The following is a 13036-nucleotide window of genomic DNA, read 5'->3' as shown; positions in this document are numbered from 1 at the left end:
ATATAAATAATCTAAAAAATTATAAATCTTAAAACATCGAATATGTTGTAAATATCAATAATACAATATACATATGTATATCAATATAAAATTATTAATTATATACCAATATTATATATATATATAATATTTTTGAAATATTTAAAATATTTAAATATTAAATTTAAGTATTAAATACTTAAATGAGTTTAAAGAAAAGTAAGCTATCCTAATGTTTAAAATAAAAATTCTTTGTGTAAAATGGAAAAGACCTAAAACATAATATATATGCATTATATTTACACATATAAAATTAATCATCATAAAAATAAAAAATCGATTTTGGAAATAAGTAATAAATTGGCAGAAAATTAAATTTTTTATCTTGTATTTGCTTTACCGTCACCTGATATCTGTTCCTCCTTAATCTGTTTCCTCCTTTTCTATTTTCTTCTTTTTTGTTTATTTTTTGCTTTTTCACGGGACTCTCTTGCGAAAACATGGTATTACACTACAGTGCGCAATAATTATGCAATATTTTACATTATAAATCACTACGTTTTGTACTCTCAATGTTTATTAATAATTCAAAAATTCGGAAATAATGTCGTACAATTTTGTCCTGATATTCGCGACTCGCGATTCATAATATTATGCAAGTTATCAATTAAAACCGACGATAATCGTGAAAATTAATTAGTTATTAAGTTGATAATTTCTAATTATTCCTAAAGAATAATTATTTAGTATTTCTTAGTATTTGTTATAATCATATAAAAATCAATGCAATGATTAATTAATTGATTGTTAAAATACTTATTTAATATATCAAAATGTAAATATAAAATATCCTATTTCTTAAATTTTAAGTTGTAATATTTAATTTAAATTTTCTGTTTTTTGACTTTTAATCAAAATTGTTAATGTAAAACACGATTTTTTGTTACTAATATTTCAGTTTTACGATTCGTGTTTTACTACGAATTCTGTCTTAATCCGAAAATGATTAATAAATTACATCTAATTGTAATTAAGTCTAAATATATTTAAAGTTAAATGTATTTGAATTTAAGCATATTCTAAAAAATAAATATGTATTTTATATTTTCCGAATTATACCTATGTACTCGTATATTTAGATCATATTAGATCGAAAATTCAAATGATATATTTGACTCTAAATATCTTTAAAAAATTATTGTTCCTGAAGATTGGAACAATAATAAACTAGATTTTAGTTATTTTAATTCTTATTTTATTGATTGAATGAATAAATTACGCAAAAAATGCGTTTCAAATCTATTGCCGTAACAGATAGTTATACATATAAGTACATACGTACATTAATTATAGAAGTCGTAATTACTCATTATCAAAGCAAAAAAATTTTCTGATACCGATCGCGATCGAGATATTAAAACAGGAATTTAACGGAGTATCTCGCACCACTGTTTTTGCCATAACAAATCCGAAGCAGGTTAATTAATATTATAAACACGTTGGACAACATCAAGATCAAATATCATGTTATTAATCATTCATCGGCAAAATAATTTATATATTTTCCATATTTTCTTATGACATAACGTATAGCGCTTGAGTGTTGTTATATAAATAATAACAACGATAAGGCTTCAATATTATAAATATTGTTAATATAAGGCTTCAATATTATAAATATTGTTAATATTTATAATATTGAAGCCTTATCGTTGTTATCATTTATATGGCGACACTCAAGTGAAGAGGTAACAGCATGAACTGTGTGCCTTCGTATTCGAATCAATTATTCTCTATTTTTATAACAATTAACAATAATCAGATTGCGCAATTAAATAAAATCAATAAAATTAATAAAATTTTTATTATAATTAATTAATAAAAACTTTAATAATTAATATAATTAATTATAAAACTTTATGCATTTTGTAAAATGTATGCATTTTGATTATGAAGATATTATAATACTACAGAAATAAAGTAAATTTGAAATTAATGCAATAAACAAGGAAATCTTTAAAATATTAATTAATACACAAACAGTATCAATATACAATACATAGGTATGTTATTTGTTATAAATATTTGAATTGTTTGATAATAAAAATAATCGCTTAATAATAAAAATATTTTTTTTTTATTCCAACACATTAATGTGTGATTATATCATAATGCACATTATAATTTGATACATATTTATACAATAAACAAGGAAATCTTTGAAATCAGAAGCATTAATATCATTCAATATTCATATACTCAAATATTACATACTTCAAGAAGTACACTTTTTGGTACACTTAATTATAGTGCAATAATATAATAAATATAATTATATATAATTCATTTTTATTTTGCATGAAATAATAAAAAGATTGGTAAAAATTGCATATCCTAAATTTTTTTTATGAATACAAATAGCATTAATGCTTCTGATTGTGCATTATATATTACATGACAACAAATGACGTTATTAATATATAACATTTCATTGTAACTATATATGCGTTAATGTACAACTGACAAAAATTTTAAATTTACAAATCAATAAATCAATTTTTCTTAATGCAATATGAAGTTAATTCCCTTAAAACCTATATAAATAATTGTTGATGTGAATTGTATACGAGTATACAATATATATTTTTTATTATAAAAGAAATTTCATGTATAGTAATTTAGAACATCTTAACATGTGGAAGACATCGATATGTTCGATATATATTTTTTTCTTCTTACATATAAAATTCAAGTCTGTCTTAATAAGAATAAGAAGAGAGCGTTTGAAGTATCAAGCAAAATTTACTTTTAAATAACAATGTCTTATATTTCTTACTTTTTTGTATTCATAAGTACAAAATAAATTATTTATTTTAATTCGTGAAAAATAATACGCGCAATACTAATCAATTAAATCTGAATTGTTATTTTTACATTAGCGTGTCGCACTTTTTTATAAAATATCACCGTATATAAAATGTATATATATATAATATATGTTAATCTAATATAACATAATATATATATATATATATATATATATATATATATTAATCTAAATACAAAAATACATATCGCATGTAACATCTTCCAAAGTTCAAAAGGCGTTTAATAATATTATATTATTAGGATGACTATCTGAAAATTTAGCTTATTTCTTGACATTTCCATACGTGTTCCATTCTTTAACTTTATTTTCGACGGTTAACATTATTGGATACCAATCGGCACCGCTGTAGTCGATTTCAGGTAAATCACCACCATAATTTTTCGGCAAATGACTCGCGGGGATGTGATTATGAAGAGCAGACATATTGTTGCCATGAAAGAACATGCGCTTCCTCAGTTTATCCTTAACGAATGGCTTAAACATTGTCCATACCATATTGAACAAAAATGGTTGTTTCACAAAATGAACCTGGAAACAATATACGGTATTTGTGTAACAGAAATTTATTTATTAATCGAGAATAAGAATTATTTGTATCGCGTGTACCAAAATAAGGAATATATACAGACACGTAATAATAATTGAATTTATCGATCACATATTTGACTTACTCCATGTAAATAGGATTTTTTTATATATAGAAGTAACTTTTACGATTATAATATTATTAATACAAACCTCCTTCAAACGCAATGGCATTGCTTCTTGAATAAAACTTAGGAGCTTTAAGCTAAAGGATGGCGACATTCCCTTGACTTGTTTCATGGCTAGACCATCGAAGTCCATTATGACAACAACTCCATATATCTATAAAAAGATATACACATAATATCTGTAACGTGACAGAAGCCTGTAATTCTGCAACTTAATAAACGCTCGTAATAGATTGCTTTTGAAAAAATCGATTAATGATATCAGCAATGCATTTGATTTTAAAACAAGTGATAAATGAAGTAATTATATTATTATATCTTTCCTCATCGACGTTGAATCATCATACCGAGTCACTTATCAATCGAGCAAAGTGCAATCGCACGCCTCGCTGATTCCTCTGTTTGCATCTGATTTAAGATTAGACACTTTAACGTTGTTGACGTTTAATTCTTAAACAACGGTTGTTATCGCTGTTTGAATTTTGTTTCATCTCTTCTTTCTTTTTTGCGCGGTCAGGTTTACAATTAATTTGTAAATTTTGCTGACGCGTGAATTGTACACACACGCGATTTGATGTGATTACGCATATTTAGCAATTTTCACAATTTAATTTGTTACACAGAAATTTATAAGTGTGCAAAGATTTGAAGAAAAATGATTTAAACACAAGTTATTTTTTTTTATCGTGTTACAATAATATCTGGACATAATTTTGAATAATTTGTATATGTCCAACTTCTATGAAGAGTTATGTATACATTAAATATTCGCGAATTAAAAGCTACATACTTATATTTGATATATTATATTACCTGCGTTTCCGGCTCTTGTATGGCCATTAGATGCACAAGATAGAACATTCTCAAAATCTGATCGCTTGTGACCTTAGATGGATCCCAAGTTTTGCCAGATTGAACTATCATCACTCTGCGATTTTTGTGATCTACGCCCTTCAAAACGTTAACGACATTATAATTAGTGAAGGCGTCTCTTTCATCGCTCGGCATCAGATTGTGGTACAAAACTGAATTCTTGTCTCTAAAATCCGCGATGCGTTTCATGAGTTCATATGCACTCTGCGGGTAAAATTTGCATGGTCGCAAGAAAATCATCAGAAAGTCATCATCGGTGGAGTAATGGATGGTCTTATCCTCTGGAATAAAGAAAAAATTATATTATTCAACGTTACATAAAAAATTCATTAACTCTGACAAGGATGGATATGAATAAAATTGTTAAAAAATTGTATATTTAACATATATTACTTAACATAAAAGACATTTTCATTATTTTGCTTGTAAGATTAATTAACTTTAGATATTCCATCTAGATTTTAATTTTGATTTTTTGTAGAATTTAATTTCAATTTTCGTATGTAGAACCAGCTGACCTTCGAGAGGTGACTTTTGATTTTAATAACTTTGAATTACAAATTGCTTTTGAAAAGAGCCGTTTGTATGTATACATTTTTGCTTCGTGAAAAAATAAATAAAAAATAACCTATTAATGCTCAAAGTACTTGTTATAATCTGCTCGAAACATTGCTATAAATGTTTAATGTCTTTCGAACGTGTTTTGAACGTGATCTTGCGCACGTGAACAATATGAATAATCATGTGTGTACATACACATATTTTTTTCAATAATGATTCACCGCGTCAATTGATCATTCTTCTAATCTGGAAGAATCATCGGACTTTGTAACATTCTGTCATCTGTTATCGAATTGTGGTACTTGATCAAGGTGCGAAGCTAGTAGTGTGTCATCTTTAAATCAACAAAAATTATGATGTACTTTTCTTTAGCGACTTTTGAACTATTGAAAAAAATAGATTTCAATTTTTTCAATGCATTTACACAAGACTTTTCTAAGAAAAAAAAATACAAGATTTACTAATTGTAATCACGAACAAACATTACATTTATACACATGCATGATTCTTTTGTCAATGTTCTGTGACCGTCTTGACAGCGCGAACGTTGACGAATCGCTTTGAAGCGATTTCGCGTGCGAGGTCACAATTCCATTCTTAAAGAAATTGCTCCTCCTTATTAAGGAAATTGCGAGGATCACTATTTTTTATTCTACTTCAAGCAAAATAGATGCGCGTGCCGCATATAAGGCAACACAAATACGTAATACTCGTCAACGGAAACGAATGACGGACGACCAAAAACGATTTGCAGAACGTCCAGGAATGATAAATGCGTACTCGAGTCAGAGGGCGGCCACGCTATATTAATATATCCGCATAGCGATAGAGAGATATAAGATTGCTCAAAATTACTGGGTAAAACTGAATAATATTACTTGTTTTATCGTGTTTATTATTGGTACTTAATTATACTTAAATGCACCAAACTTTGATCTCGCGATAAATATGTATATTTGTGCTGAAATGTTCAACATTATGGATTTCCGGTCTAAGATTTTCATTCAATAATCTCGAGATATTTCATGTGAAAACAGTATCCGAGTGTCAAGCATTCTCGAGTGTATGATTTATCGCCGAAAGTTCTAAAGGTTCTTAACGCCATACTCTTATACATATACCTACTTGATATGTGTATCATGTATTTTCTTTATCGCGTACGGGGGTCAAGGTGCATATCCAACTCGTCGGATCGATCGTCGTTATCATTAATTTTTTTTTATGCTTGCATAACATGTATATAACGTACTTATGATAAACAAATATGTTTATAAAAAAGGCTATAGCCGGATAAGATGGTAAAAAATGCCTCCGTGCGAAATGACTTTAAAACAGTGTTTACGCATAACTTCTAAATGAAAAAAAGTTTTTTAGTGCAGTTTAAAACGCCCCACCTTCTATGCTTATGATTATGAATTCTTGATATAAAAAATATGTCAATAAAAATGTTTTTCTTTCTACAAAAAAATTTCTTTTAAATTGTTTTATTGCCACATTCAAATTTAAAAAAATGAGATGGGGGTTATGAACCGCATTAAAAAAAACTTTTTTTTATTTAGAAGTACTGTACAAACACTTTTTTGAGTTATTTCGCACTTTTATTATCTTATAGCCTTTTCCGTATCTATTGTTATGGATTATTTCTTGCATATATTTAAAAAAATATTATAGTATAGTTACATCTCATGATACACAATATTAAAATTAAACGATTAGTTTTATATATGATTCTAATGATATTAGAAATGTTTCAAGCTAACAATAAGAGAAGTTGAAATTCATGTACGTGGTTTTGAAGTAACCATTTTAAGAATCGAACATGACGATTTAAAGTTTTAAAAAGTTTTATATTCAGAAAAATAAATCAGATTCAATTTATTTCTGTGCAGTGAAACGAGGAAAGATAAAACGTGAAAGACACATATTATCAGAATGTCATAAACGGCCTCGATTTATTATCTTTCAATGCATCTATTCAGAGCTACAAAATGTTGTCAAAATAACATTTCATTTTGATAATTAATGTTAAAGCGTTAAATTCCATTTAAATAATTTAATTTTTTACTTTATAAATATTTAAAATAAATCCCTCAAAATCAATTGTTTATCTACGCGAAACTAATATTTATTATATCAAAAAATATTTTTTACTGGATACATATTTCTCTCTTTTTCTTAATTTATGATATTTATTTATATGTGATATTTATTATAATCAAAGATTCAATAAATTTGACATATATAATAACAATTAATTGACAAAATGTAACGATAACATTAATCTTTCAGATATTGTGTAGGGGCGTTATTATACTAAATTCTATTTTAATCTTTAGGAATAACGTATATATCGCTTTTTATATAAAGTGTACATCTATATTTATAGTTTTTAAAAATATGTAATAAGAAGTTTTATTTTTTTTTTATTATTATTAAACTTACAATTAAATAAATTCCTTCCAATACAAGTTGAATCATTAAATGAATCTTAAAAGTAATGATATTTGTATCTTAAATAAGTCTCAGAGAGTTCAAAAGGCTAAACTTCATGATAGCTTATTTGTTATTTTGAAGTACACTTCGTGATAAATTATATACAATTTATGCTGATTTCACAATGATAGCGTTAAGGATATTTATCTCTTCTTTCAAAATTCATATAATTGCGCTCCGCATATCGTAGTGTTAATTGTAATAATAATAAACATATTTATTTTTCTTCTTTCGAAATTTATATTGCACTTTGCAATCTTAATTATAATAAGTTTTTTTATTAAATCGGAGTCTTTTCTAGTAAAAATATCAGTGGAAATTATTATGTATCGCAATTTCAACAACAAAGATTATAATAATAATTATACTTATGCACAAATTTTTTAATTTTAATTAATTGATACTAGGAAAAATGTTATCATATATATTTACAAAGCCTCTTAAAATAAAATTCATTTAAAAAAATCTAAAAGTAACAAAAAAGTATAATTTTATCATCTATTTGCCTTTAAAGTTTGATTAAAGACAAAAAGATTTTCTTTTTCAATTAATTTTAATTCAAAAATTAATACCATACCTTTTCAAAAAAATAAAAATTGATTATAAAATAGTAAAGAATTTATTATTTATTAAAACTTAAAGCGTTATGAAGTGTTCTATGTATTATTTACTAAAAATCTCAGAACCATATTTAATAAAAATAAAAATGCAAGAGTAATATTATCTAACGTTTATTTATTCCGCTATTACGCGATAAAAATATCCACGGCTGCATCGCTATTTTTAGATTAATATTAAAAACTCATACAAAATGCACATATTGTATTATAAAATAAAAGGACACTAATTGCGAATTACTATGAAAATAGAAATTTATATTTTTATTCAAAGAAATGCCAAACATAAGACAAAATATTTAACAATTATAATCGTAAAACTTTATAGATGATTTATGAAATAGAGAATAAAATATATGAAAAAGTTGATATTATTATTTCTTAACACTTTCAAATTTATTTAGAAATGAAAATAATGACAATTATAGTGCTGACAAATAAGAAGAGCAAACAAAAATAAAGAGGAGCAAATATTTTGATAAACACAAAATGTTGATAAATGCAAAATATTTGTAAAAGATATTTTAGATAAAAGAATTGGCATTTACATTTAAATATATATTTTTGTAGTGTTCAAATTATTTACTTTAAATTATCCGAATTTTAAAAAATATTGTACATTTAATTTTCTAGATTTTACATAAAGTATGTGCCACAACAAAACACTTGTGTTTTGCGATTAAAACATTAATTATTATAAAATAACTGCTAAAAAATGAACAATCGCAAACACATAATTTAACATTAAATTATAATAGTTTTTCATCAAACTTAATACTATATATACTTTATACAAAATATTCTTAATATAATCTTTATATGTTTAGTGAATTACTAAGAATCTTAATTTTATTTACTTCGTGCATTTGATTACTTATCGATATAGATAAAGAGTATAGATAAGTGTGGGAATGTACATTGTTATATGTATGTTATATTACTGTATCCAGTGTGACAGGAATAAAAGAACAATTGTGCATATTTTAAAAAATAAGTCAAAAATTTGATAACATTGGTGTTATTTAATAAACAAAATAAAAACGATATATTTTATATGCATACAGAAAATAATATAAAATTAATGCCTGATTTACAGCTATCTCTCGTATCGTATAGCGAGAATCTGACGTATCTTTTTAACGAAAGTATTATATATAAGTACATATAAAAATTAAAATAGTTAAACAGTATAGATATAATTATTTTTATGTAACTTTTTATAGATTTACTTGAAAAGGGTTGCAATGACAGCCGAAACGTTGTATTTTAACTAATTATCTACAATAAATGATTGCCAGTTTGGTCGACTTTTACCATTGAGGAAAAATTTTTATTAATTATTACTGGCGAACCTTAAAGATTTTTATCAGTATAGATATAAGTAAATTTAAGAAAAGCGAACAACAATATATCTTCTCAAAAAGTTCACCCTCTAAGCACAGCTAATTCTGTAATAAATGTACAAAAAAGCGAACGCGTGTAATTTGTTTTCAACATATCACAGAATATAACAACCAGTATTTAAGAAAACAAAAATCATGAGAAATACGATAAATATAAATATAATTTCACTAACCTTCGATCAATTTTCTCAGCCCCACGATGCCGTTCTTCACATTCTCTTCGGTTTCCCTGAGCTCTTTCTCGGCTAGGGCCCTAGCTTCGGGCCCAGGTGGGTGCGATAACATTTCGAAAGACATCTTCGATCGAGTTTTCTTGTCTTCCAACTGATCCTTCTTCGTCCAGAGCAATTCCCGAACTAACTGACCGAATCGAGTGACCGTACCTTCTGTCAGGACAACTGAGATTCATCTGCCACACCACCACGATAAGAGCACCTCTTGCGCCAAGGCGATCTTTGACCGCTCAAAGTCCACACGTCCGATTTGTATCTTCTATCAGCGAGCATTGCTTTTCCGATTTCTCATATATGTGGGAGAGAATTTAAGAATTTCCTGAATTCTGATTGGTCTAAATCGTACCGAACCTTTACCCCCAGAACGGTAAATTTCGCAGGAATTTCTTCCCTACTTTTTCGACGAATTTAATCAATCAATTTTTCTATCGAACAATGTTAGCGAAATCTCGGCCATATGAATCTTTTTGTTCCCAGAGTCTTTTCTTCTATTAAAGAAAACTTTCGATTTTTCAGATAAATAAATCAATATTGTATTGCTTTGAAATTTTAATTTTTTAAACATATTTCTGAAATATATTTTGGAATAATATCAGAAATTTACAAGTTACAATGTATTATTCTATATAGAGAAAACACAGCGTGCAAACAGAAATAAGCATCCCTTGATCCTTGTTCTTTATCAAAGAGTAGACGCTGGACTTTCCTACTCGTACATTAATCTTCATAACATCAATTTTTTTATGTCTGTGTAATTCCAAGTCTGAATATTTTCGAACAACTTTTAAGAAGAAGTTAAGTATACTCTCATGCAAAATAGATGTTATTTTAATGCTAAAATATCGAGAGAAAACATATACCAAACAAAGTACATCAAATAGAAAGAGATTTTCTATATATGAGATTTATATTAACTGATTTTATTAAAGGATTTATATTAACAGATTTATTAAAAATAATTTGACTTGAAACGACAACATCTGTAGAAAAAGTGAAGGACACAAAAACCACGATATTTTAATTAATCTGTCAAATAGATACAGATTTAGAATACAGATTTATATTATAAAAACTCTTACAAACAACGCGCAAAATAATCCCACAAATTTTTATGCATTGATTTCGCTTTTGCTTTCGATTTTTGCTTTAAAATTGTAAGTTAAGAACGAATAAAATATAACCAAAAATTTAATCCTTATATTTTTTCAACGAGAATTATATATCAATTAAAATTATAATTAAAAGTCATTTCAAAAGAAAGTCTTTGTTAGCTCACGAACAAAAGATATGCAAATGCGAGACATCAAACGCTTTCCAAGAATTATGAATCCAACGCATTAAAAGAAAATTTAATAACTCGCGGAACTATTGATGTTGCTATTCAACAGGAATTTTTTTTTTTAGGAAAAGGAAAGTATTTTTTATAGTCATAGGATAGCAAATTAACAATAAAAGCCATAAATTCAGTCTTATTCATAGTTATATAATCTTTACAATTAAAGCAACATTTTTTTAAACTTTTTTTTCAAAACATTTTCCAAAAATTAATTTAAGTAATTTCTTAAAAATATATATAAATTAATAAAATTATAAGCAGATTAAAATTTTACAGAAACGTAAAAATACATATTTTTTATTGTCTAAATATTACGGATATGTCATAATATTTAAAAATTCTTTTTTATATGTATTTATTCATTGAAAAGTGTATAAAAATATATTTGTAAAATCTAATCTTAATCTAAAATTAAATAAGATTAAGATTAAGTCTATAAAATTAAGTATATATAAGAATCGGAATCCACACTTAATAAATATAATGATAATATAAGACCATTTGATGTGTACAGAAGAATTCTCTTCGCACACACAAAGATATGTTTTTCTGTTTTTTATTATGTAATATTTTATCGAAAGAAAGCAATCGATTTTTCTGTTTATCAGGAATGATTCAGAATACTAAAAAGAACCGATCGATAGATTAATCACAAATATATAAAGAAACAGTAATCAATAGTAGATTATAAGTAGACCAAGTTTAATTTATATGAAACTTAAAAGACTTTGATTTAAGTGTACAAAAAACTCTCTTTGAAAATAATCGTCTTTTGACATCAATTATCTCCTTGACTGTCAATCAGAGTTGATTAGAAGAAGTGAAAAATGATGAGTGAATTGTGAAGATAAAAAATGATAAATCGAGATAACAAAGTTCGATGAGCGCACTATAAGTTCAATTTAAGATGAGAAGTTCAATGAAACTCGCAACTTTTTTAATTTATAAAAGAAGTGTTCCTTCCAGAAGAAAACAACTAATTGTTTATATCTCTTTAAATTGAATAAGATTACACAAATTAAATTATATTTGACAGTAAGTCACAAAATACATTTTCTTACACTCTTCTTTTGCTGTTATGTATTATATGTATTTTTATCATAAATATATTTTATATTAGATTAGAAATATAAAAACTTCAATAATAATAAAAACTAATATCATATCAATTTATATATGATAAATATGAAATATATTAATTTATTAGGGTTTTAGACTCGTGCCAAAATATTTAATTTTTGTAATATATTTTAGAAATTTTTATCAATTATTAAAAATTATAAAAAATATAAATATGAGAGAGAAAGAGAGAGAAAATAAGAGAAACGTGCATTTTCTTTGCAATATTTTAATTTAAAATTTTTTTATCTTCTGCTTTCTTCTTCATGGAATTTTAGATGTAAAATCTTCAAAATTAATACACGTCTATTTTTAACATAATTTAAGTTCTCATAAACATTCTTTATATTAGAAATTTTTTATATAAATATATTATTATATGTTATATATAATAAATGCAAAAAATGATAAAAAAAGAATAATTATTTTCATATTTTTCCCTATAAAATAATATATAGTTATATATATATATATATATATATATATATATATATATATATATATATATAATATTTATATATGTAAATTATTATTATTAGTATATAATATATATTATAATATATATTATAATATATATTATAATATATATAATACAATATATAATATTATTATATATTATATATAATTATTTATATTATTTTATAGAGAAAAATATAAAAATAATTATTCTCTTTTTATCATTTTTTCTAATCACTTTTTTGCACGATTAATTGTAATTAAAAATATTACATATTTTTTTATTAACAAAATATATTTACAACTTATCTGAATAATTATCATCCGTTGGAAATATTATTAACTGAATTATCAACTGAATTA

The 13036-nt window shown here is 25.1% G+C and overlaps 1 protein-coding gene across 1 annotated transcript; it reads right to left on the bottom strand.

The window, feature by feature from the left end:
• Positions 1-1266: 1266 nt before the first annotated feature.
• Positions 1267-9951, bottom strand: LOC114928423 (retinaldehyde-binding protein 1). The gene is made up of 4 exons (XM_029299597.2): positions 9703-9951; positions 4396-4736; positions 3608-3736; positions 1267-3397 (listed from the first exon to the last, which is right to left on the bottom strand). The coding sequence occupies exons 1-4, from the start codon at positions 9824-9826 to the stop codon at positions 3131-3133; spliced, it is 861 nt and encodes a 286-aa protein (XP_029155430.1). The 5' UTR covers positions 9827-9951; the 3' UTR covers positions 1267-3130.
• Between the last annotated feature and the right edge of the window lie 3085 nt (positions 9952-13036).

Source organism: Nylanderia fulva, unplaced genomic scaffold (genome assembly GCF_048542155.1).
Source record: "Nylanderia fulva isolate GAGA-0341 unplaced genomic scaffold, ASM4854215v1 Scaffold1, whole genome shotgun sequence".
Taxonomy (NCBI): domain Eukaryota; kingdom Metazoa; phylum Arthropoda; class Insecta; order Hymenoptera; family Formicidae; genus Nylanderia; species Nylanderia fulva.
Note: the sequence above shows the minus strand (reverse complement) of the source record. Positions and strands in the feature narration are given on the sequence as shown.

Excerpts from the sequence above, each read along its gene's own strand:
- LOC114928423 (XM_029299597.2), bottom strand. The coding sequence starts at position 9,826 with ATGTCTTTCGAAATGTTATCGCACCCACCTGGGCCCGAAGCTAGGGCC. Across the intron at positions 3,737-4,395 it reads TACAAGAGCCGGAAACGCAG|ATATATGGAGTTGTTGTCAT; the intron begins GTAATATAATAT and ends ATCTTTTTATAG. Across the intron at positions 3,398-3,607 it reads TGCCATTGCGTTTGAAGGAG|GTTCATTTTGTGAAACAACC; the intron begins GTTTGTATTAAT and ends TATTGTTTCCAG.